The sequence below is a fragment of the Bombina bombina genome, chromosome 5 (assembly GCF_027579735.1).
Source record: "Bombina bombina isolate aBomBom1 chromosome 5, aBomBom1.pri, whole genome shotgun sequence".
In the NCBI taxonomy this organism is placed as follows: domain Eukaryota; kingdom Metazoa; phylum Chordata; class Amphibia; order Anura; family Bombinatoridae; genus Bombina; species Bombina bombina.
In genome coordinates, this window is record NC_069503.1 from 904,370,102 (window position 1) to 904,393,499 (window position 23,398).

At 37.1% G+C, this 23,398-nt stretch overlaps 1 protein-coding gene across 1 annotated transcript in view; it reads right to left on the reverse strand.

Moving 5' to 3' along the window:
• TOX (thymocyte selection associated high mobility group box) overlaps window positions 1–23,398 on the reverse strand; it is a 505,432-nt gene that overhangs the window by 214,051 nt on the left and 267,983 nt on the right. Inside the window, exon 3 of the mRNA XM_053715064.1 lies at window positions 20,992–21,234. Coding sequence (XP_053571039.1) covers window positions 20,992–21,234 — 243 coding nt within the window. The remainder of the gene's footprint in view (window positions 1–20,991; window positions 21,235–23,398) is intronic.

Sequence of the window (23,398 nt, forward strand, 5' to 3'; positions counted from 1 at the left end):
AATTAAATACAATACCTACAAATAAATACATTGAAATAAACTAACTAAAGTACAAAAAATAAAAAAATATTTACAAACATTAGAAAAATATTACAACAATTTTAAACTAATTACACCTACTCTAAGCCACCCCTAATAAAATAACAAAGCCCCCCAAAATAAAAAAAATGCCCTACCCTATTCTAAATTAAAAAAGTTCAAAGCTCTTTTACCTTACCAGCCCTTAAAAGGACCTTTTGTGGGGCATGCCCCAAAGAATTCAGCTCTTTTGCCTGTAAAAGAAAAATACAACCCCCCCAACATTAAAACCCACTACCCACATACCCCTAATCTAACCCAAACCCCCCTTAAATAAACCTAACACTAAGCCCCTGAAGATCTCCCTACCTTGTCTTCACCATGCCAGGTTCACCGATCCGTCCACCGAAGTCTTGATCCAAGCCTCCGAAATCTTGATCCAAGCCCAAGCGGGGGCTGAAGAGTGACGTCCATCTTCCGGCTGAAGTCTTGATCCAAGCGGGCAGAAGAGGACATCCGGACCGGAAAACATCTTCATCCAAGCCGCATCTTCTATGTTCTTCAATCCGATGACGACCGGCTGATCTTCAAGACCTCCAGCGCGGATCCATCCATCTTCACCGACGACTTCCCGACGAATGACGGTTCCTTTAAGGGACGTCATCCAAGATGGCGCACCTCGAATTTCCTATTGGCTGATAGGATTCTATCAGCCAATCGGAATTAAGGTAGGAAAATTCTGATTGGCTGATGGAATCAGCCAATCAGATTCAAGTTCAATCCGATTGGCTGATCCGATCAGCCAATCAGATTGAGCTTGCATTCTATTGGCTGATCGGAACAACCAATAGAATGTGATCTCAATCTGATTGGCTGATTGGATCAGCGAATCGGATTGAACTTGAATCTGATTGGCTGATTCCATCAGCCAATCAGAATTTTCCTACCTTAATTCCGATTGGCTGATAGAATCCTATCAGCCAATCGGAATTCGAGGGACGCCATCTTGGATGACGTCCCTTAAAGGAACCGTCATTCGTCGGGAAGTCGTCGGTGAAGATGGATGGAAGCCGGTCGTCATCGGATTGAAGAACATAGAAGATGCGGCTTGGATGAAGATGTTTGCCGGTCCGGATGTCCTCTTCTGCCCGCTTGGATCAAGACTTCAGCCGGAGGATGGAAGTCACTCTTCAGCCCCCGCTTGGGCTTGGATCAAGATTTCAGAGGCTTGGATCAAGACTTCGGTGGACGGATCGGTGAACCTGGCATGTTGAAGACAAGGTAGGGAGATCTTCAGGGGCTTAGTGTTAGGTTTATTTAAGGGGGGTTTGGGTTAGATTAGGGGTATGTGGGTGGTGGGTTTTAATGTTGGGGGGGTTGTATTTTTCTTTTACAGGCAAAAGAGCTGAATTCTTTGGGGCATGCCCCACAAAAGGTCCTTTTAAGGGCTGGTAAGGTAAAAGAGCTTTGAACTTTTTTAATTTAGAATAGGGTAGGGCATTTTTTTATTTTGGGGGGCTTTGTTATTTTATTAGGGGGCTTAGAGTAGGTGTAATTAGTTTAAAATTGTTATAAAATTGTAATATTTTTCTAATGTTTGTAAATATTTTTTTATTTTTTTGTAACTTAGTTCTTTTTTATTTTTTGTACTTTAGTTAGTTTATTTAAATGTATTTATTTGTAGGTATTGTATTTAATTAATTTATTGATAGTGTAGTGTTAGGTTTAATTGTAGATAATTGTAGGTATTTTATTTAATTAATTTATTGATAGTGTAGTGTTAGGTTTAATTGTAACTTAGGTTAGGATTTATTTTACAGGTAATTTTGTAATTATTTTAACTAGGTAGCTATTAAATAGTTATTGACTATTTAATAGCTATTGTACCTGGTTAAAATAAATACAAAGTTGCCTGTAAAATAAATATTAATCCTAAAATAGCTACAATATAATTATAATTTATATTGTAGCTATATTAGGGTTTATTTTACAGGTAAGTATTTAGCTTTAAATAGGAATAATTTATTTAATAAGAGTTAATTTATGTTGTTAGATTTAAATTATATTTAACTTAAGGGGGTGTTAGTGTTAGGGTTAGACTTAGCTTTAGGGGTTAATACATTTATTATAGTAGCGGTGAGATCCGGTCGGCAGATTAGGGGTTAATTATTGTAGGTAGGTGGAGACGACGTTGTGGGGGGCAGATTAGGGGTTAATAAATATAATATAGGGGTTGGCGGTGTTAGGGGCAGCAGATTAGGGGTACATAGCTATAATGTAGGTTGCGGCGGTGTACGGAGCGGCAGATTAGGGGTTAATAATAATATGCAGGGGTCAGCGATAGCGGGGGCGGCAGATTAAGGGTTAATAAGTGTAAGGTTAGGGGTGTTTAGACTCGGGGTTCATGTTAGGGTGTTAGGTGCAGACATAGGAAGTGTTTCCCCATAGGAAACAATGGGGCTGCGTTAGGAGCGGAACGCTGCTTTTTAGCAGGTGTAGGTTTTTTTTCAGCTCAAACTGCCCCATTGTTTTCTATGGGGGAATCATGCACAAGCACGTTTTTGAAGCTGGCCGCGTCCGTAAGCAACGCTGGTATTTAGAGTTGCAGTGGCGGTAAATATGCTCTACGCTCCCTTTTTTGGAGCCTAACGCAGCCCTTCTGTGAACTCTAAATACCAGCGGTATTTAAAAGGTGCGGGGGAAAAAAGCATGCGTAGCTAACGCACCCCTTTGGCCGCAGAACTCTAAATCTAGCCGTATATGTTTTTTTTTACAACAGCACAAAATTCCATAGAATTACACAATATATAGTGGTTTTACAGCAGCTAAGCATTCTGGGTATTATTATGCAAATTACTTTTAAAATGCCTCACCTATATTTCTCTTTAACAAACATTGATTCCATCAGCATTTATATGTGAAAACTTTAACTCTATACTGTAACATTTCTTAATTTGTTCCCAATGATCTATTTTATTTGCTGAGGTGTATTCCATTGTTAACAAATAGGCCCTTTACATTTATTTTGCAATATGAAATAGCTGCTTTTGTCTGTGGTATCCACATCTACACTGAAAATTTCAATACTTAAATGATGTTTAAGAAAAGCTATGTAAACCCAGCCAACAAAAGAAACTATAATTCCAGTAAGGGGGTAGGAGAGATAAGTAATATCATGTTAATTTTCAATTGCTCTATCTAAGTATTGGGCTTCCACAGAAATAAAATTAGGAAGCACTTATGTGTATAGATAGTGATAAGATACCGTCTGATTTCCCTGCAGCTAAGCCCATTTCTTACATGTAATTGGTAAGAGTCCATGAGCTAGTGACGTATGGGATATACAATCCTACCAGGAGGGGAAAAGTTTCCCAAACCTCAAAATGCCTATAAATACACCCCCTGACCACACCCACAATTCAGTTTTACAAACTTTGCCTCCTATGGAGGTGGTGATGTAAGTTTGTGCTAAGATTTCTACGTTGATATGCGCTTCTCAGCATTTTGAAGCCCGGTTCCTCTCAGAGTACAGTGAATGTCAGAGGGATGTGAAGGGAGTATCACCTATTGAATGCAATGGTTTTCCTCACGGGAGATCTATTTCATAGGTTCTCTGTTATCGGTCGTAGAGATTCATCTCCTACCTCCCTTTTCAGATTGACGATATACTCTCATATTCCATTACCTCTACTGATAACTGTTTCAGTACTGGTTTGGCTATCTGCTATATTTGGATGGGTGTCTTTCGGTAAGTATGTTTTTATTACTTAAGACACCCTCAGCTAAGGTTTGGCACTTTATGTATTAATATAAAGTTCTAAATATATGTATTGTACTTATATTTGCCATGAGTCAGGTTTATGTATTTCCTTTTGCAGACTGTCAGTTTCATATTTGGGGAAAACATATTTAGGTAATATTTTTTTTTTCTTACCTAGGGTTTAGACTTTTTTCAAATTGACTGTTTTTTTCTTTCAATTTCGCGGGCAAAATTAGGCCCGTGAGGGCGCAAAATGCCAAAGTTTATTGCGTCATTCTTGGCGCAAGAATTCGTCATTTCCAGAGTCTTAGTTGATGATGAGTTCCTTGGACAAGGTTGCGTCGTTAATGATGCGAGTGTGTCATTTCTGGATGTTGTTAGCACCAAAAAATGTTCAGTTACGTTGTGCGTCATACTTGGCGCCAAATAATTTCATTATTTAAAACCTCATTCCTATATGCCTCTTGCCTTTTTTTTATGTCAGAGGGCTATGATGTTTGCAATTTGTTCCCATTCCTGAAACTGCCATATAAGGAAATTGATAATTTATATGTTGTTTTTTCTCTTACATTTTGCAAGATGTCTCAATCTGATCCTGTCTCAGAAATCTCTGTTGGAACCCCGCTGCCTGATAACAGTTCTACCAAAGCTAAGTGCATTTGTTGTAAAGTTGTGGAGATTATATCTCCAGCTGTGGTTTGTAATAGTTGTCATGATAAGCTTTTACATACAGATAATGTGTCCATCAGTAATAGTACATTGCCTGTTGCTGTTCCTTCAACATCTAATGTACAAGATATACCTGTGAATTTAAAATAATTTATTGCTGATTCTATTCAGAAGGCTTTGTCTGCCATCTCGCCTCAGGGGTAATCATGCCAGTTTCAGGAACAGGGTTTGGGGTTTTATTCAAATCTATTCATTGTTCCAAGAAAGAAAATCATTCAGACCAGTTCTGGATCTGAAAATGTTGAATTGTTATGTAAGAGTACCAACTTTCAAAATAGTGACTATAAGGACTATTCTGCCTTTTGTTCAGCAAGGACATTATATGTCCACAATAGACTTGCAGGATGCATATCTTCATATTCCGATTCATCAAGATCATTATCAGTTTCTGAGATTCTGTTTTCTAGACAAGCATTATCAATTTGTCGTTCTTCCTTTTGGCCTAGTGACAGCTCCAAGAATCTTTTCAAAGGTTCTCGGTGCCCTACTCTCTGTAATAAGAGAGCGGGGTATTGCAGTGTTTCCTTATTTGGACGATATCTTGGTACTAGCTCAGTCTTTACGTTCTGCAGAATCTCACACAAATCAACTAGTGTTGTTTCTTTCGAAAACATGGTTGGAGGATCAATTTACCAAAAAGTTATTTGATCCCTCATACAAAGGTCACCTTTTTAGGTTTCCAGATAGATTAAGTTTCCATGACTCTGTCTCTAACAGACAAGAGACGTTTAAAATTGGTTGCAGCCTGTCAGAACCTTCAGTTTCAGTTATTCCCTTCAGTAGCTATGTGCATGGAAGTTTTAGGTCTCATGACTGCAGCATCGGAAGCGATCCCCTTTGCTCGTTTTCACATGAGACCTCTTCAGTTTTGTATGCTGAACCAATGGTGTGGTTCATATCCCAGGTATAGAAAATTGGGAAGCGGATTATCTCAGTCGTCAGACTTTACATCCAGGGGAGTGGTCGCTCCATCCAGATGTGTTTTCTCAGATTGTTCAGATGTGGGGTCTTCCAGAAATAGATCTGATGGCTTCCCATCTAAACAAGAAACTACCCAGGTACCTGTCCAGGTCCAGGGATCCTCAGGCGGAAGCAGTGGATGCATTGACCCTTTCTTGGTGTTATCAACCTGCTTATATTTTCCCTCCTCTAGTTCTTCTTCCAAGAGTGATCTCCAAAATCATCATGGAGCAATCGTTTGTGTTGCTGGTGGCTCCAGCATGGCCTCACAGGTTTTGGTATGTGGATCTTGTTCGGATGTCCAGTTGCCAACCTTGGCCACTTCCATTAAGGCCAGACCTTCTGTCTCAAGGTCCATTTTTCCATCAGGATTTCAAATCATTAAATTTGTAGGTATGGCAATTAAACGCCTAGTGCTTAGTCATAGAGGTTTCTCTGACTCAGTGATTAATACTATGTTACAGGCTCATAAATCTGTTTCTAGAAATATTTATTATCGAGTTTGGAAGATTTAGATTTCATGGTGTTCTTCTCATAAATTCTCTTGGCATTCTTTTAGAATTCCTAGCATTTTACAGTTTCTTCAGGATGGTTTGGATAAGGGTTTGTCTGCAAGTTCCTTGAAGGGACAAATCTCTGCTTTTTCTGTTTTATTTCACAAAAAGATTGCTAAACTTCCTGATATTCACTGTTTTGTACAGGTTTTAGTTCGTATCAAGCCTGTCATTAAATCAATCTCTCCACCTTGGAGTCTTAATTTGGTTATGAAGGCTTTACAAGTGCCTCCTTTTGAGCCTATGCATTCTTTGGACCTTAAACTACTTTCTTGGAAAGTGTTGTTCCTTTTGGCCATCTCTTCTGCTAGAAGAGTTTCTGAATCATCTGCTCTTTATTGTGAATCTCTTTTTCTGATTTTTCCTCAGGATAAGGCAGTTTTGCGGACTTCATTTAAATTCTTACCTAAGGTTGTGAATTCTAATAACATTAATAGAGAAATTGTTGTTCCTTCCTTGTGTCCTAATCCCAAGAATTCTTTGCAGAGATCCTTACATTCTTTACATGTGGTAAGAGCTTTGAAATATTATGTTGAAGCTACTAAAAATTTCAGGAAGACTTCTAGTCTATTTGTTATCTTTTCTGGTTCTAGGAAAGGTCAGAAGGCTTCTGCTGTTTCCTTGGCTTCATGGTTAAAGCTTTTGATTCAGCAAGCTTATTTGGAGTTGGGTCAAGCCCCGCCTCCGATAATTACAGCTCATTCTACTAGATCAGTCTCCACATCATGGGCTTTTAAGAATGAAGCTTCAGTTGATCAGATTTGCAAAGCAGCAACTTGGTTTTCTTTGCATATATTTACTAAATTCTACCGTTTTGATGTATTTGCTTTTTCAGAAGCAGTTTTTGGTAGAAAATTTCTTCAGGCAGCTGTTTCAGTTTGATTCTTCTGCTTATGTTTTAAGTTTTTCTTTTCATTTATGAGAATAAACTTATATTTTGGGTTGTGGATTAATTTTTTTTTCAGCGGAAAATTGCTGTTTTTATTTTATCCCTCCGTCTCTAGTGACTCTTGCGTGGAGTTGCACATCTTGGGTATTGCTATCCCATACGTCACTAGCTCATGGACTCTTGCCAATTACATGAAAGAAAACATAATTTATGTAAAAACTTACCTGATAAATTCATTTCTTTCATATTGGCAAGAGTCCATGAGGCCCAACCTTTTTTATGGTGGTTATGATTTTTTTGTATAAAGCACAATTATTTCCAAATTCCTTTGTTGATGCTTTTTACTCCTTTCTTTATCACCCCACTATTTGGCTATTCGTTAAACTGAATTGTGGGTGTGGTGAGGGGTGTATTTATAGGCATTTTGAGGTTTGGGAAACGTTGCCCCTCCTGGTAGGATTGTATATCCCATACGTCATTAGCTCATGGACTCTTGCCAATATGAAAGAAATGAATTTATCAGGTAAGTTCTTACATAAATTATGTTTTTAACTGGGTGTGACGTTAAATAGCAAAACCAGCTACTTCACATATAAAAGTAAACATAAAGTAGCAATTTCTCACACATTGTATACTCTGCTGCTGGTATAATAGTCACTGGAAACACATTCAAACTGAGAGGCCAATTCTCTAGAGCTCTCTGGGCTGGTGAGATTCTATAAGAATGCTTAAAATTCAGATAAAAACAAGTAGGAAATAAATTGTATTGTGCATCAAAAATAGTAACAAAATTCTTCACCAAAAATCATATTTTATATATAAAAAAAAAATTGTATGTAAATTACTCAGGAATAAATTGTATTAAATATGCACAATGTAAATTCTAATTTACGTACACTGGCCATGCAAAAAAAAACAAACATAGAAATTCATACTCAAAATGCAAAGTGTAATTGTTTTTTTGAGAAAAAATGGGCTGAGCATGGGCGTTCCAGGGGCGTGTATGAAATTGTCTCTAATCCCTGCATAATTCTGTAAATATCTTTGCACTACAGATCTTACAGTTTTTTCTCAACAGTTAGAAGGTGACAAGCTTTTCTCAAAACACTCAAATACTAAAAACCCTAATAGAAAAAGACATGCATAAGCAATTGTAATATGCTATACGCAGAAAACAGCATAATGTGATTTATATTGTCTGCAGGATTTAATTTTTAAAGTGCCCCCCCACTCCCTGCCAACGGTGCTCTATGGAGCAAAGTGTCCCTTTCCAGTGAGCTCCATTACTTTATATATAGGAGTCATCTTGCCACTCACAGGGACTGCCCCTTTTTACAATAATTCTATCACGGCAGCCCCAGCAAGGATCAGTTGAAAAAGCGCGTCTGATCTGCTGAGGTTTAAAGAATCGGTCCCTGAGTGTTAACGAGCCACACAACCATAATAAAGTTTATCAGATGCAGAGGTTTTAACGGCCCCAGTTAGAGCTGGTAGTGATCCGCCAGACAAATTTGGCATGAAAAGGCCACAATAACAGTTTGCTATACATTTGTTTATACAGTATTTCTGAAATATTTTGGCTATACAGATTCATATATATACACATTTGAAGAAAAAAGCTTTGAAAGGATAGGTGCTCTGTATCTCATATATGATTCCTTTTGTAGGTCATTTGAAATATATTGCCAGTTTAAACAAATACACAGTGTATTAAAACCATAAATGTGTTCTTTTTTAATATATATTTATTTGCAAATTATTACAAATATCAGTATAGTAAATACCAATAATATACTGAATTATTATAACTTTTTAAGTCAGATATGATGGAAAAATCATATTTGCATTTGGTGTTTTCTATATAATGAATCAATTATATTAAATCATTTTATCCTTTTCTTTACTGCATTATTTATATGCACAACATACCTATGGATTCTATATAACATTTATACTAATGCAAACCATGGATTTTTATTTTGTTTGTTATATAAATGTTACTGTAAGTTAATTAATTAATAAATAAATCAGAGATGGTTTACTAGATTTCCTTCCACTATTTTCATAGTTAACGGCTTTGTGTTAAAAATAAAGTATATGAAATTACTATAGAAAGAGAGGTGGAAATATTAAAGGGACACTAAATAAATTATATATGAATCATTTTGTGACTTTAATTTGCTATGCTTTGCTATTTTAGTACAGTCCAGTTACATTTATACTCTAATATTTTTTTAAAGGGACATTGAACACTTTGAGATGGTAATATAAAAAGATAATATATATATATATATATATATATATAACAGTATATATATATATATATATATATATATATATATATATATATATACAGTATATATATATATATATATATATACAGTGGGGCAAAAAAGTATTTAGTCAGCCACCAATTGTGCAAGTTCTCCCACTTAAGAAGATGAGAGAGGCCTGTAATTTTCATCATAGGTATACCTTAACTATGAGAGACAAAATTTGGAAACAAATTCAGACAATCACATTGTCTGATTTGGAAAGAATTTATTTGCATATTATGGTGGAAAATAAGTGTTTGGTCACCTACAAACAAGCAAGATTTCTGGCTCTCACAAACCTGTATCTTCTTCTTTAAGAGGCTCCTCTGTACTCCACTCATTACCTGTATTAATGGCACCTGTTTGAACTTGTTATCAGTAAAAAAGACACCTGTCCACAACCTCAAACAGTCACACTCCAAACTCCACTATGGTGAAGACCAAAGAGCTGTCAAAGGACACCAGAAACAAAATTGTAGACCTGCACCAGGCTGGGAAGACTGAATCTGCAATAGGCAAGCATCTTGGTGTGAAGAAATCAACTGTGGGAGCAATAATTAGAAAATGGAAGTCATACAAGACCACTGATAATCTCCCTCGATCTGGGGCTCCAAGCAAGATCTTACCCCGTGGGGTCAAAATGATCACAAGAACGGTAAGCAAACATCCTAGAACCACACGGGGGGGGGGGGGAGCTAGTGAATGATCTGAAGATAGCTGGGACCAACGTAACAAAGGATACCATCAGTAACACACTAAACCACCAGGGACTCAGATCCTGCAGTGCTAGTACATGTCCGGGCCCATCTGAAGTATACTAGAGAACATTTGGATGATCCAGAGGTGGAGTGGGAGAATGTCATATGGTCAGATGAAACCAAAGTAGAACTGTTTGGGGCCATGTATTGTGAGATTTTGAGTGCAAACCTCCTTCCATCAGCAAGGGCATTGAAGATGAAACGTGGCTGGGTCTTTCAGCATGACAATGATCCCAAACACACCCCCTGGGCAATGAAGAAGTGGCTTCGTAAGAAGCATTTCAAGGTCCTGGAGTGGCCTAGCAAGTCTCCAGATCTCAACCCCATAGAAAACCTTTGGAGGGAGTTGAAAGTCCGTTTTGCCCAGCGACAGCCCCAAAACATCACTGCTCTAGAGGAGATATGCATGCAGGAATGGGCCAACATACCAGCAACAGTGTGTGACAACCTTGTGAAGACTTACAGAAAACGTTTGACCTCTGTCATTGCCAACAAAGGATATATAACAAAGTATTGAGATGAACTTTTTATATTGACCAAATACTTATTTTCCACCATAATATGCAAATAAATTCTTTCCAAATCAGACAATGTGATTGTCTGGATTTGTTTCCACATTTTGTCTCTCATAGTTGAGGTATACCTATGATGAAAATTACAGTCCTCTCTCATCTTCTTAAGTGGGAGAACTTGCACAATTGGTGGCTGACTAAATACTTTTTTGCCCCACTGTATATATATATCTACACACACACATATACCAAGCATTTTAAAAAAGTTTTTTATTTACAGTATGCACCACTGCCGATCTCAGTTCACTTCATGCACAAGAATTCCTGTCAATCAAACTAGTTCACAAGAGCATACATACCAATTAGCAGCTAAATTGTACACTCTCAGATTGGCCCCTAGGGCATTTTTTAAGTGCTGAGCTACTGTTTTAAAAGAAAAAATGCTAACACGGTCTTTTCCCTAACACACTTCCATTGCACTGATTTTCATGTTCCTTTAAGCTCAACTAAATGCGTGTAACAATTGTAAAAATGTTTATGATTATGGATTTGTTCATTATAAAATAATTGCTTGACATGATTGTTTTAATTATTATTTTATCAGTTGAATGAACAATTCTTTAGCATATCAAGCATTTGTTTACATCATTAAAACTTGCCATTCTTTTGTTCACAGAGACATGTTACATGATGTGATTCCCATATTTAAGCATCAGTGCATCAGATGATAACCACTGTAAGAAATCTGGATTGCAGGTTACTGAAATATTAATGCTAAATAGAAAAAAACATCATAGCAACAGCTAGAAAGATACAAAGAAACCATAACATGAATATTGTTGCTGTAGTATTTATCTTAATGTTTTAGATGTCAAATAAGATATTCTTTAAAAACATAGAGAAGAATGAAATAATTCCCAAAATAAAAGACTAGACTGATAAAACTATGATAAATTGTGCAAAGAATATCTAATTATTCATCGGTTTTATTCCCCTGTCACATTGTTTAAAAGCATTTCTTTTTACACAATGTGACATCCATTTTATTTCAGACTAATGCTTGTGTTATTTGATATTGAAGTAATTAAAGTTGACATCATCTATTCTTCTCTGTCGTAAAAGAACTTCCAGACAGGTCCACTGCTATGTTTTATGCATTACAAGAGTGAAATGCCACAATATTTTGGATTTTTTTTCTTCTCAGTAAACCAGTAATCAAATTGTTTGTAATCAAATTTTCTGCTGAGCTTTGAAAGCTGAATTATTAAACACAATACTGGTCTTTTCTCTCTAATAGAAATATTCTGCATTAGAAATGCATACTGCTTTAATATATTTCCATTTTCTGATGTACTGCACTCCCAACTGATGCGGGCAACAAAAAAATATGCTTTAGATTTATAAACCAGAGGACGTATGTATGAGCTTCTGTTCAAAAGAAAAATCTTTGAAAATAAATTTATGTCTGCGGGAACAAAAACAATTACATACCAAATTTTTTAAAACTATTCGGCATTTTACAACATTTTTATTTTTAATATGTTATCCTATATTCCCTAAACAGATTGTAATTGCTTTTGAATTTTATCTATCAGTTATTCTGAATGCCTGTGCGCACAACTTGCTTCCACACTGCTGACTCAAACGTTATATTGACTTTAGATAATCACCGGGTGTATCATAGATATTCTGTTATCTATTTGTACTTTCTAAATGTCATTTTCCAGCATGCTTTTTTTTTAATTCTGTTAATCCTGTTGTTAAGACCATATGTCCATATGTATTTTCTCTGTACACATACACACACTATGTGCACAATGAAATTACCCACCAAACAGTGTTGTATTTAGTTCCTATGCTCCCCTTAGGACTGGGAAATATGCTACCTTCAAACCCTTCATCCTAGATATTTAGCTACGGCATATATTTACCCCATCTGGATGCCAGGGATGCAAAGAGGGGTCATGAACCCCACAAAAAACAGACATCATTGATTTGTAATCAAATTTGAGTAAATTGCTTGTAGAGCATAAAACAGGAAAGTATCATCCCATAAAATATCACCTTAAAATTTGTCATCACTCTCTAAATACTATTGTCTTTTGCAAAAGCTTAGATGCCCTATCTAGAAGCCCATAAAATAGTGTTTCCATTAAAATTATTCACAAAAAATTGTTCTTTGGTCACTTTAGTACCCTAATGTCTTATTGGCTATCCTTTGTCTCTAACCTAGTAAGTCTCATTACCCGCTTTTCCCACCATTACGCAGTTTTACCAAGGGAACGCTAATATATTTTCCTGTCTCCCATCCTCAAGATATAATATATATAATTGTCCGTAGCATTTAGTTAGTTTAGTGGTGCCCCCATTTTGTATTTTTCCTAGATCTACTAGAAATGTAATTTTAAATATGGCCTGAATTCATAAAACTGTGTGTGGAAGGAGGCACTGGTTCACAGAGGGTTCAAAGGAGTTTGCTAACATGTTGCACAATCTCCTGAAGTGTCTTGTGGGGCTATGGTGTCTCCAAGCACTGTGGGAAGATTTCACATTGGTGTAGTGCATCCAAACACCATAATCGCAAATGTAGATCATTGTATATTTAAGAATGCCTGCGTTGCAGAACTGTATATGACTTTTTAAGAAGCAGCACTGATTTTAGAAGCTCTTGAAAAAGATGGTAGAAGCTGTTGAAATGCGTTGAGCAAAATAAAAGCTGATTTTTTATTTGTTACAAGAACCTGCATATGAGTCTTTTAAAAAAAGAAGCTGAATATTTCAACTCTATTCTGTGAGTATCTACATTTGTGATTATGGTGTTTGGCTGCACTACACCAATGTAAAAATTGAGACACTTCGGGAGATTGTGCGACTCTTAGCGAACTCCTTTGAGCCCTCTGTGAACCAGCGCCTCCTTCTACACATATCTGCAAACAGCTTTGGGAGAGACTGTTGGACGGCAGCGGTTCAATTTTCAGAGGGGAGTAAGATCCATATTATTTTTTATTTGTTTTTCTCTCAATTCATAAAAGCCTGCTTACAGAAGTAGTCACCGTAGGATTTGATTTGGGCTGAATATTGAACTTAGATGTGTCCTGAGAAAGTAACCACACTTTCTTAATGCTTAATTCATTAATTCATTAACTTCTTAATTGATCTCTATGTACAAAAAAGGTTTCTTGAAGGGGATTGCAAAATATAATATTTTAACACCCACTGACTTTGAAGCAAATGCACCTTTCAGCAACTCTGTATCTATACATCTACAAGTGTTTATGCTAATGTTTTCCCATTAATTAAACATATTTGCGTACAATATTGGTAACTAGACCTACAGTACAGAAAATATCTAAATGCTGTCTGTCTGTCTATTTCTGTCTGTCCTTCTGTTTTTCCATATTAAGATGTGAAGATAGTGTTAGGCAGGTATTAGCTCCAAACTTTATTTGACAACTATGCTACAAATTTACACCCCTCCTTTAAATGGATAAATAAAAACATACTTCTCTTGAATTATATCTTCATCATTCTTTAACCAAAAACACCTCTTCTCTAATTTCTACACCCTCTTCTGCCCTCTTGGCCTTACTTTTCTGTTTTTCACAGTCAACAACCTTGCTTTCGTTCTACTTGACCATAATGAAGAGCAAACTTAGGCTAGATATAGTATCTACTCACCAAACTTGCCAAATGAAACATAAGTTAGTGTTGTACTATTGAGCAAAAAAAAAAAAACAACAAAAAAACCCCACTTTTTTATTAACAAGTATATATATAATGTGACCTGAATTATATTTTAAATTTGTATTAACTCAGTAAATGTTTGTGTTTGTAAAAATGTGTATATAAATGGACATTAAACATAAACTAAGAGCTGCAATTAAACATTTTCACTGATTTCCTTTCCATCACAACTAAGTACAAGTATATGGTAAAATAATTTACATTGTTCTTTACACACTAAGGCCTAGATTTGGAGTTTGGCGGTAGATGGGCTGTTAACGCTACGCAGGCTTTTTTCTGGCCGCACCATAAAATTAACTCTGGTATCGAGAGTTCAAAAAAATGCTGCGTTAGGCTCCAAAAAAGGAGCGTAGAGCATTTTTACCGCAAATGCAACTCTCGATACCAGAGTTGCTTACGGACACGGCCAGCCTCAAAAACGTGCTCGTGCACGATTCTCCCATAGGAAACAATGGGGCTGTTTGAGCTGAAAAAAACACCTAACACCTGCAAAAAAGCAGCGTTCAGCTCCTAACGCAGCCCCATTGTTTCCTATGGGGAAACACTTCCTACGTCTGCACCTAACACTCTAACATGTACCCCGAGTCTAAACACCCCTACCCTTACACTTATTAACCCCTAATCTGCCGCCCCTGCTATCGCTGACCCCTGCATATTATTATTAACCCCTAATCTGCCGCTCCGTACACCGCCGCAACCTACGTTATCCCTATGTACCCCTAATCTGCTGCCCCTAACACCGCCGACCCCTATATTATATTTATTAACCCCTAATCTGCCCTCCTCAACGTCGCCGACACCTAACTACACTTATTAACCCCTAATCTGCCGAGCGGACCTGAGCGCTACTATAATAAAGTTATTAACCCCTAATCCGCCTCACTAACCCTATCATAAATAGTATTAACCCCTAATCTGCCCTCCCTAAAATCGCCGACACCTAACTTCAATTATTAACCCCTAATCTGCCGAACGAATCTCGCCGCTATTCTAATAAATGTATTAACCCCTAAAGCTAAGTCTAACCCTAACACTAACACCCCCCTAAGTTAAATATAATTTAAATCTAACGAAATTAATTAACTCTTATTAAATAAATTATTCCTATTTAAATCTAAATACTTACCTGTAAAATAAACCCTAATATAGCTACAATATAAATTATAATTACATTATAGCTATTTTAGGATTAATATTTATTTTACAGGCAACTTTGTAATTATTTTAACCAGGTACAATAGCTATTAAATAGTTAAGAACTATTTAATAGTTACCTAGTTAAAATAATAACAAAATTACCTGTAAAATAAGTCCTAACCTAAGTTATAATTAAACCTAACACTACCCTATCAATAAATTAATTAAATAAAATACCTACAATTACCTACAATAAAACCTAACACTACACTATCAATAAATAAATTAAATACAATTTCTACAAATAACTACAATTACATAAACTAACTAAAGTACAAAAAATAAAAAAGAACTAAGTTGCAAAAAATAAAAAAATATTTACAAACATAAGAAAAATATTACAACAATTTTAAACTAATTACACCTACTCTAAGCCCCCTAATAAAATAACAAAGACCCCCAAAATAAAAAAATGCCCTACCCTATTCTAAATTAATAGAGTTAAAAGCTCTTTTACCTTACCAGCCCTGAACAGGGCCCTTTGCGGGGCATGCCCCAAGAAAATCAGCTCTTTTGCCTGTAAAAAAAAACATACAATACCCCCCCCCCCAACATTACAACCCACCACCCACATACCCCTAATCTAACCCAAACCCCCCTTAAATAAACCTAACACTAAGCCCCTGAAGATCTTCCTACCTTGTCTTCACCTCAACAGGTATCACCGATCCGTTCTGGCATCCGGTGCTGAAGAGGTCCAGAAGAGGCTCCAAAGTCTTCCTCCTATCCGGCAAGAAGAGGACATCCGGACCGGCAAACATCTTCATCCAAGCTGCATCTTCGATCTTCTTCCATCCAGTGCGGAACGGGTCCATGTTGAAGCATCCGACGCGGATCCATCCTCTTCTTCCGGCGTCTCCCGACGAATGACGGTTCCTTTAAGGGACGTCATCCAAGATGGCGTCCCTCGAATTCCGATTGGCTGATAGGATTCTATCAGCCAATCGGAATTAAGGTAGGAATATTCTGATTGGCTGATGGAATCAGCCAATCAGAATCAAGTACAATCCGATTGGCTGATCCAATCAGCCAATCAGATTGAGCTCGCATTCTATTGGCTGTTCCGATCAACATGGACCCGTTCCGCACCGGATGGAAGAAGATCGAAGATGCAGCTTGGATGAAGATGTTTGCCGGTGGGGGGGGGGGGTATTGTATGTTTTTTTTTACAGGCAAAAGAGCTGATTGGGTATTGTATGTTTTTTTTTACAGGCAAAAGAGATGATTTTCTTGGGGCATGCCCCGCAAAGGGCCCTGTTCAGGGCTGGTAAGGTAAAAGAGCTTTTAACTCTATTAATTTAGAATAGGGTAGGGCATTTTTTTATTTTGGGGGTCTTTGCTATTTTATTAGGGGGCTTAGAGTAGGTGTAATTAGTTTAAAATTGTTGTAATATTTTTCTTATGTTTGTAAACATTTTTTTATTTTTTGTAACTTAGTTCTTTTTTATTTTTTGTACTTTAGTTAGTTTATGTAATTGTAGTTATTTGTAGAAATTGTATTTAATTTATTTATTGATAGTGTAGTGTTAGGTTTTATTGTAGGTAATTGTAGGTATTTTATTTAATTAATTTATTGATAGGGTAGTGTTAGGTTTAATTATAACTTAGGTTAGGACTTATTTTACAGCTAATTTTGTTATTATTTTAACTAGGTAACTATTAAATAGTTCTTAACTATTTAATAGCTATTGTACCTGGTTAAAATAATTACAAAGTTGCCTGTAAAATAAATATTAATCCTAAAATAGCTATAATGTAATTATAATTTATATTGTAGCTATATTAGGGTTTATTTTACAGGTAAGTATTTAGATTTAAATAGGAATAATTTATTTAATAAGAGTTAATTAATTTCGTTAGATTTAAATTATATTTAATTTAGGGGGGTGTTAGTGTTAGGGTTAGACTTAGCTTTAGGGGTTAATACATTTATTAGAATAGCGGCGAGATTCGTTCGGCAGATTAGGGGTTAATAATTGAAGTTAGGTGTTGGCGATGTTAGGGAGGGCAGATTAGGGGTTAATACTATTTATGATAGGGTTAGTGAGGTGGATTAGGGGTTAATAACTTTATTATAGTAGTGCTCAGGTCCGCACGGCAGATTAGGGGTTAATAAGTGTAGTTAGGTGTCGGCGACGTTGAGGGGGGCAGATTAAGGGTTAATAAATATAATATAGGGGTCGGCGGTGTTAGGGGCAGCAGATTAGGGGTACATAAGGATAACGTAGGTGGCGGCGCTTTGCGGTCGGCAGATTAGGGGTTAATTATTGTAAGTAGCTGGCGGCGACGTTGTGTGGGGCAGGTTAGGGGTTAATAAATATAATACAGGGGTCGGCGGTGTTAGGGGCAGCAGATTAGGGGTACATAAGTATAACGTAGGTGGCGGTCGGCAGATTAGGGGTTAAAAAAATTTAATCGAGTGTCGGCGATGTGGGGGGACCTCGGTTTAGGGGTACATAGGTAGTTTATGGGTGTTAGTGTACTTTAGGGTACAGTAGTTAAGAGCTTTATGAACCGGCGTTAGCCCAGAAAGCTCTTAACTCCTGCTTTTTTCCTGCGGCTGCAGTTTTGTCGTTAGAGCTCTAACGCTCACTTCAGAAACGACTCTAAATACCGGAGTTAGAAAGATCCCATTGAAAAGATAGGATACGCAAATGGCGTAAGGGGATCTGCGGTATGGAAAAGTCGCGGCTGGAAAGTGAGCGTTAGACCCTATTTTGAGTGACTCCAAATACCGGCGGTAGCCTAAAACCAGCGTTAGGAGCCTCTAGGGAGGGCAGATTAGGGGTTAATACTATTTATGATAGGGTTAGTGAGGTGGATTAGGGGTTAATAACTTTATTATAGTAGCGCTCAGGTCCGCACGGCAGATTAGGGGTTAATAAGTGTAGTTAGGTGTCGGCGACGTTGAGGGGGGCAGATTAAGGGTTAATAAATATAATATAGGGGTCGGCGGTGTTAGGGGCAGCAGATTAGGGGTACATAAGGATAACGTAGGTGGCGGCGCTTTGCGGTCGGCAGATTAGGGGTTAATTATTGTAAGTAGCTGGCGGCGACGTTGTGGGGGGCAGGTTAGGGGTTAATAAATATAATACAGGGGTCGGCGGTGTTAGGGGCAGCAGATTAGGGGTACATAAGTATAACGTAGGTGGCGGTCGGCAGATTAGGGGTTAAAAAAATTTAATCGAGTGTCGGCGATGTGGGGGGGACCTCGGTTTAGGGGTACATAGGTAGTTTATGGGTGTTAGTGTACTTTAGGGTACAGTAGTTAAGAGCTTTATGAACCGGCGTTAGCCCAGAAAGCTCTTAACTCCTGCTTTTTTCCTGCGGCTGCAGTTTTGTCGTTAGAGCTCTAACGCTCACTTCAGAAACGACTCTAAATACCGGAGTTAGAAAGATCCCATTGAAAAGATAGGATACGCAAATGGCGTAAGGGGATCTGCGGTATGGAAAAGTCGCGGCTGGAAAGTGAGCGTTAGACCCTATTTTGAGTGACTCCAAATACCGGCGGTAGCCTAAAACCAGCGTTAGGAGCCTCTAACGCTGGTTTTGACGGCTACCGCCAAACTCTAAATCTAGGCCTAAGATTGTTTAGCTTCATGCTACCCAGTTAATAACTTTTTAAAACTATATCTAATATAGGAGTTAAAGTCACACTGTGAAAGGCTGCTCACTATTTGTAATTTGAAAATCTTTGTCATCTCACTGTCACCTGCAGACCTGCATCTGTTCTGTAGACGTTTCTTAAATCAGACTATCATTCTATCAAATCTGTATAAACATCTTTTTTATATAAGAAAAAGAAGAAGAAAAGAAAGGCAAATTATACATTTGTACGACTGAGATTAATTGTATATTTCTTGCTAAATGATTTCTCATTAGAAGTTTGTTAATGTGTAGATATGGTGTATCTTTTTTTTTTATAGAGTAACATTTCTAAAATGTTTTCAGCACTGCAAGTAAAGACATAATTATGTGGTTTCTCCATTGAAAATAATGGACAGTCCTGATACCTATACTGTTTTTTTCCATTAATAGGGTTCTCTTTACTTTTGCAATTTATGTAAAATCATGTATTGACACTGTTAATGCAGAAACATGGCCTATCAGATTTAATTCAATAGCAGGGGAATTAAAGGAAACTTTTTAAACATAAATAAGTATGACTTACATAAAGACAAACAATTGCAGTAGATGTAGATCATCCAGATCTCAGCAAAGTATTTGACACTGTCTCACACAACAAGCTAATTCTTAAAGTGTATCGCTTTGGTCTTGACTCAAAAATTGTGACGTGGGTAGAATTCTGGCTTAAGAATATAGAATATAAGAATATAGAATATAAGATATGACAGACTGTCTTAATAAATGCATTAAACAGAGTTACTAGTGGTCTTCTTAAATTATTATTATGGATTATTTGAAATGTGATCAACTGTGTAGTATTGCAACATATAAGGCCTATAGAATGATTGGTTGTATAGGGAGAGGTATTTGCATTAGAAATAGTAATGTTATCGTGTCATTTTTTAGATCACTAATTGGGCTTGACTATTGTGTACAGTTCTGGAGGTCTTATCTACAAAATTATATAAATACAATTAAATATTTCCAAAAGAAAGCTGCTAAAATGATAGAAAATATATAATAGAAATGTTCAAGTATTTTAAGCGACTTAATAAAGTTGAGGCTAGAACTATTTTTCACAAAAAGGAGTCTTAGGGGCCGAATTATCAAGCTCCGAATGGAGCTTGATGCCCCTGTTTCCGTGCAAGCCTTTAGGCTCGCCGGAAACATCAGTTATAAAGCAAAGGTCTAAAGACTGCTGCTCCATAACTGGTCTGCTGCCTCTGAGGCTGCGGTCTGCAATCCGCCAGTTCCTATATGATCGGGCTGATTGACACCTCCTGCTAGCGGCCGTTTGGCCGTGAATCTGCAGTGGGCAGTAAAGACAAATATTGTGTGGGATATAAAGAATATCTGGCATTAGCATAAGGCGATCTTACAAACTAATTTGGTTTACACTTTAAAGGAAATATTGGCAGACGTGTTGGACCTATTGTTCTTATGTGCTTTCAAAATATATGTTTCTATGATCTGCATCTTTACTTAATTGTCAGAAGTATTAAAAATGATTAGAAAGGAACATTGATCCTATATTTTTTTTTTTTTTTTGGCCTGATTTGATATAATAATATATTTACAAATTTACACGATTTCATAAGGTATCATATACCTTCTACTACTAAAATAATTGCTATTGTTCATTATAATAATAATAATCATTTAATGAATATTAATTACAAACATAAATATCAAATTCACTTTACAAAATAATATTCTACTACTTTGGAGCTAAAAGCTTTCAAGTGTTTAACATACTTTATGTAAATATCTATTTAAAATTCATATTTATGGAAATGCTTGTATATTTATATATAATAGCAGCAGCAGGTGCCAAATTTGCATAGCAAAGTTCTTGGAAAGAGTTGTACATTTTAGATATATATATATGTGTGTGTGTGTGTGTGTACAAAAACAAAGTTTTTTCTTACCACAGAAAGAGAATTAGAAAGCAGTGATCCATCTTGGCCAAGCATGTTCGACACTGTAATTGCAGGTAAATCCATGTTTTGTTGATGAAATTGAAGTAGACCATTTTGGCTCATTGGGTTACAGAGGGAATGGAATCCAGACTCTGCGTCCGGCAAGTGTGCCATTGAATGATCTGGCATTGAAGGAGGTGTTATTGGAGGGATATTAAAGTCTTCATTTTCTAGACTATGACCAGGATATGACTGTAAAGTGAAAACAAAAATATTGTTGCAATTACATATAAATGTTTTAAGTACAATTCATTTCATTCATTATAATGTACTAGCAAACCATACAATTTTATGGTGCTGCTGTGGTGCTGTTACACTACATTCCCCCAAAATATAACACAACAAGTCATATGTAGATTTTCAAATTAATTTGATTTTATTTTCTCAATAACCCAAAATAATTTAATAAATTCTTAGGATCCCCATTAAGAGTATTCTAGGTTCATTGTTCCTAAATATTCTTTTAAGACGTTCTGTGAAAAATAAATGCAAATTATGGAACCAGCACTTGAGTTTCAGCAGATGAGATCAAAGGATTCAAGTCTAATAAATTCAGTCTATGTAGTATGACTTGCATGGATATTCTACCATTAATTAATTATACATCAGAGATACATTTATAAATATCTACCAATGTTGGGGAAAAAAGGAAATTAAATTGCTAAGGTTCATACACTCATATACATGGCTGAGCAATTACTATTACTATTAAAACCTTCATTTTTTAACCTCAAATATGGCAGCACCAATTATTGTTTTACCAAAAAATAAATGTGGTAAATTTGTCAAATTTAAAGTAACATTTCTAAAACTGTATATGTTTAAACTTTTATCAAATATAGTATGATTTCTGCTCAATTAGTTCCTAAATGCGTTTTACTAATATTAAAGGGAACGTTGTCAATTTTCAGCAATGAGTGCCCGGTTTTTAAAAATACTATTAAAAACGGGCACTTTCATTGATGAAAATTTACATTGCACCGGATTTGTAGAAATACTTATCTTTTACTTCTGCAAAGCCGAAACGCCGATCCCAGCCTCAGTTCCTCTGTACTGACGTCAGAAATGACAAAACGGCTTCCTCCAATCATGGCTTACACCCCAGAGCGTCCATCTCGTGATGCCCGGCTGTGATTGGAGGAAGTCAGTTTTGTCATTGCTGTGGTTGTACAGCAGGAAGAAGAAGGCGGGGGATCATCAATCTGGCTTTGCAGAAGTAAAAGGTAAGTATTTCTACAAATCTGGTGCAATGTAAATTTTCATCAATGAAAGTGCCCCTGTTTTTAAAAGTATTTTTAAAAACCGGGCACTCATTGCTGAAAATTGACATTCACTTTAAGTATTTAATAATTCATATACAAAGAGAGAAGCGCTCTACCAGGAACGAACAGACGTGGACTCCTTGCCCAGTGTGCTTAGAGGAATGTGGCTGCACCTCACTGACGAGGCCCATAGGAGGCCGAAACGATCGTCTGGGGTTGTCATGTTCCTTGTTCAGATGAGAATTGCCTGGTATTTCGGGGCTGGACTGACCTTACTTGGCGGGATCAGACTGATATACTTCAGGAAAGTTTTCTTCTGTGAAAAGCACACTGGTCTAAAAGAGGCTGCCTCCTGGTGGTAAATCGCCATAGAACAAGCCACTGAGCTGTTGTTCATTCCTGGTAGAGCGCTTCTCTCTTTGTATGCAAATTATTATGACCCTGGGGAAGTCTCCCTATGGGTGATGGGGGAAACCAGACGTGGAATCCTTGCCCAGTGTACTTAGAGGAATGTGGCTGCACCTCACTGACAAGGCCCATAGGAGGCCGAAACGATCGTCTGGGGTTGTCATGTTCCTTGTTTAGATGAGAATTGCCTGGTATTTTGGGGCTGGACTGACCTTACTTGGCGGGATCAGACTGATATACTTCAGGAAAGTTTTCTTCTGTGAAAAGCACACTGGTCTAAAAGAGGCTGCCTCCGGGTGGTAAATCGCCATAGAACAAGCCACTGAGCTGTTGTTCGTTTCTGGTAGAGCGCTTCTCTCTTTGTATGCAAATTATTATGACCCTGGGGAAGTCTCCCTATGGGTGATGGGGGAAACCAGACGTGGACTCCTTGCCCAGTGTGCTTAGAGGAATGTGGCTGCACCTCACTGACGAGGCCCATAGGAGGCCGAAACGATCGTCTGGGGTTGTCATGTTCCTTGTTCAGATGAGAATTGCCTGGTATTTCGGGGCTGGACTGACCTTACTTGGCGGGATCAGACTGATATACTTCAGGAAAGTTTTCTTCTGTGAAAAGCACACTGGTCTAAAAGAGGCTGCCTCCGGGTGGTAAATCGCCATAGAACAAGCCACTGAGCTGTTGTTCG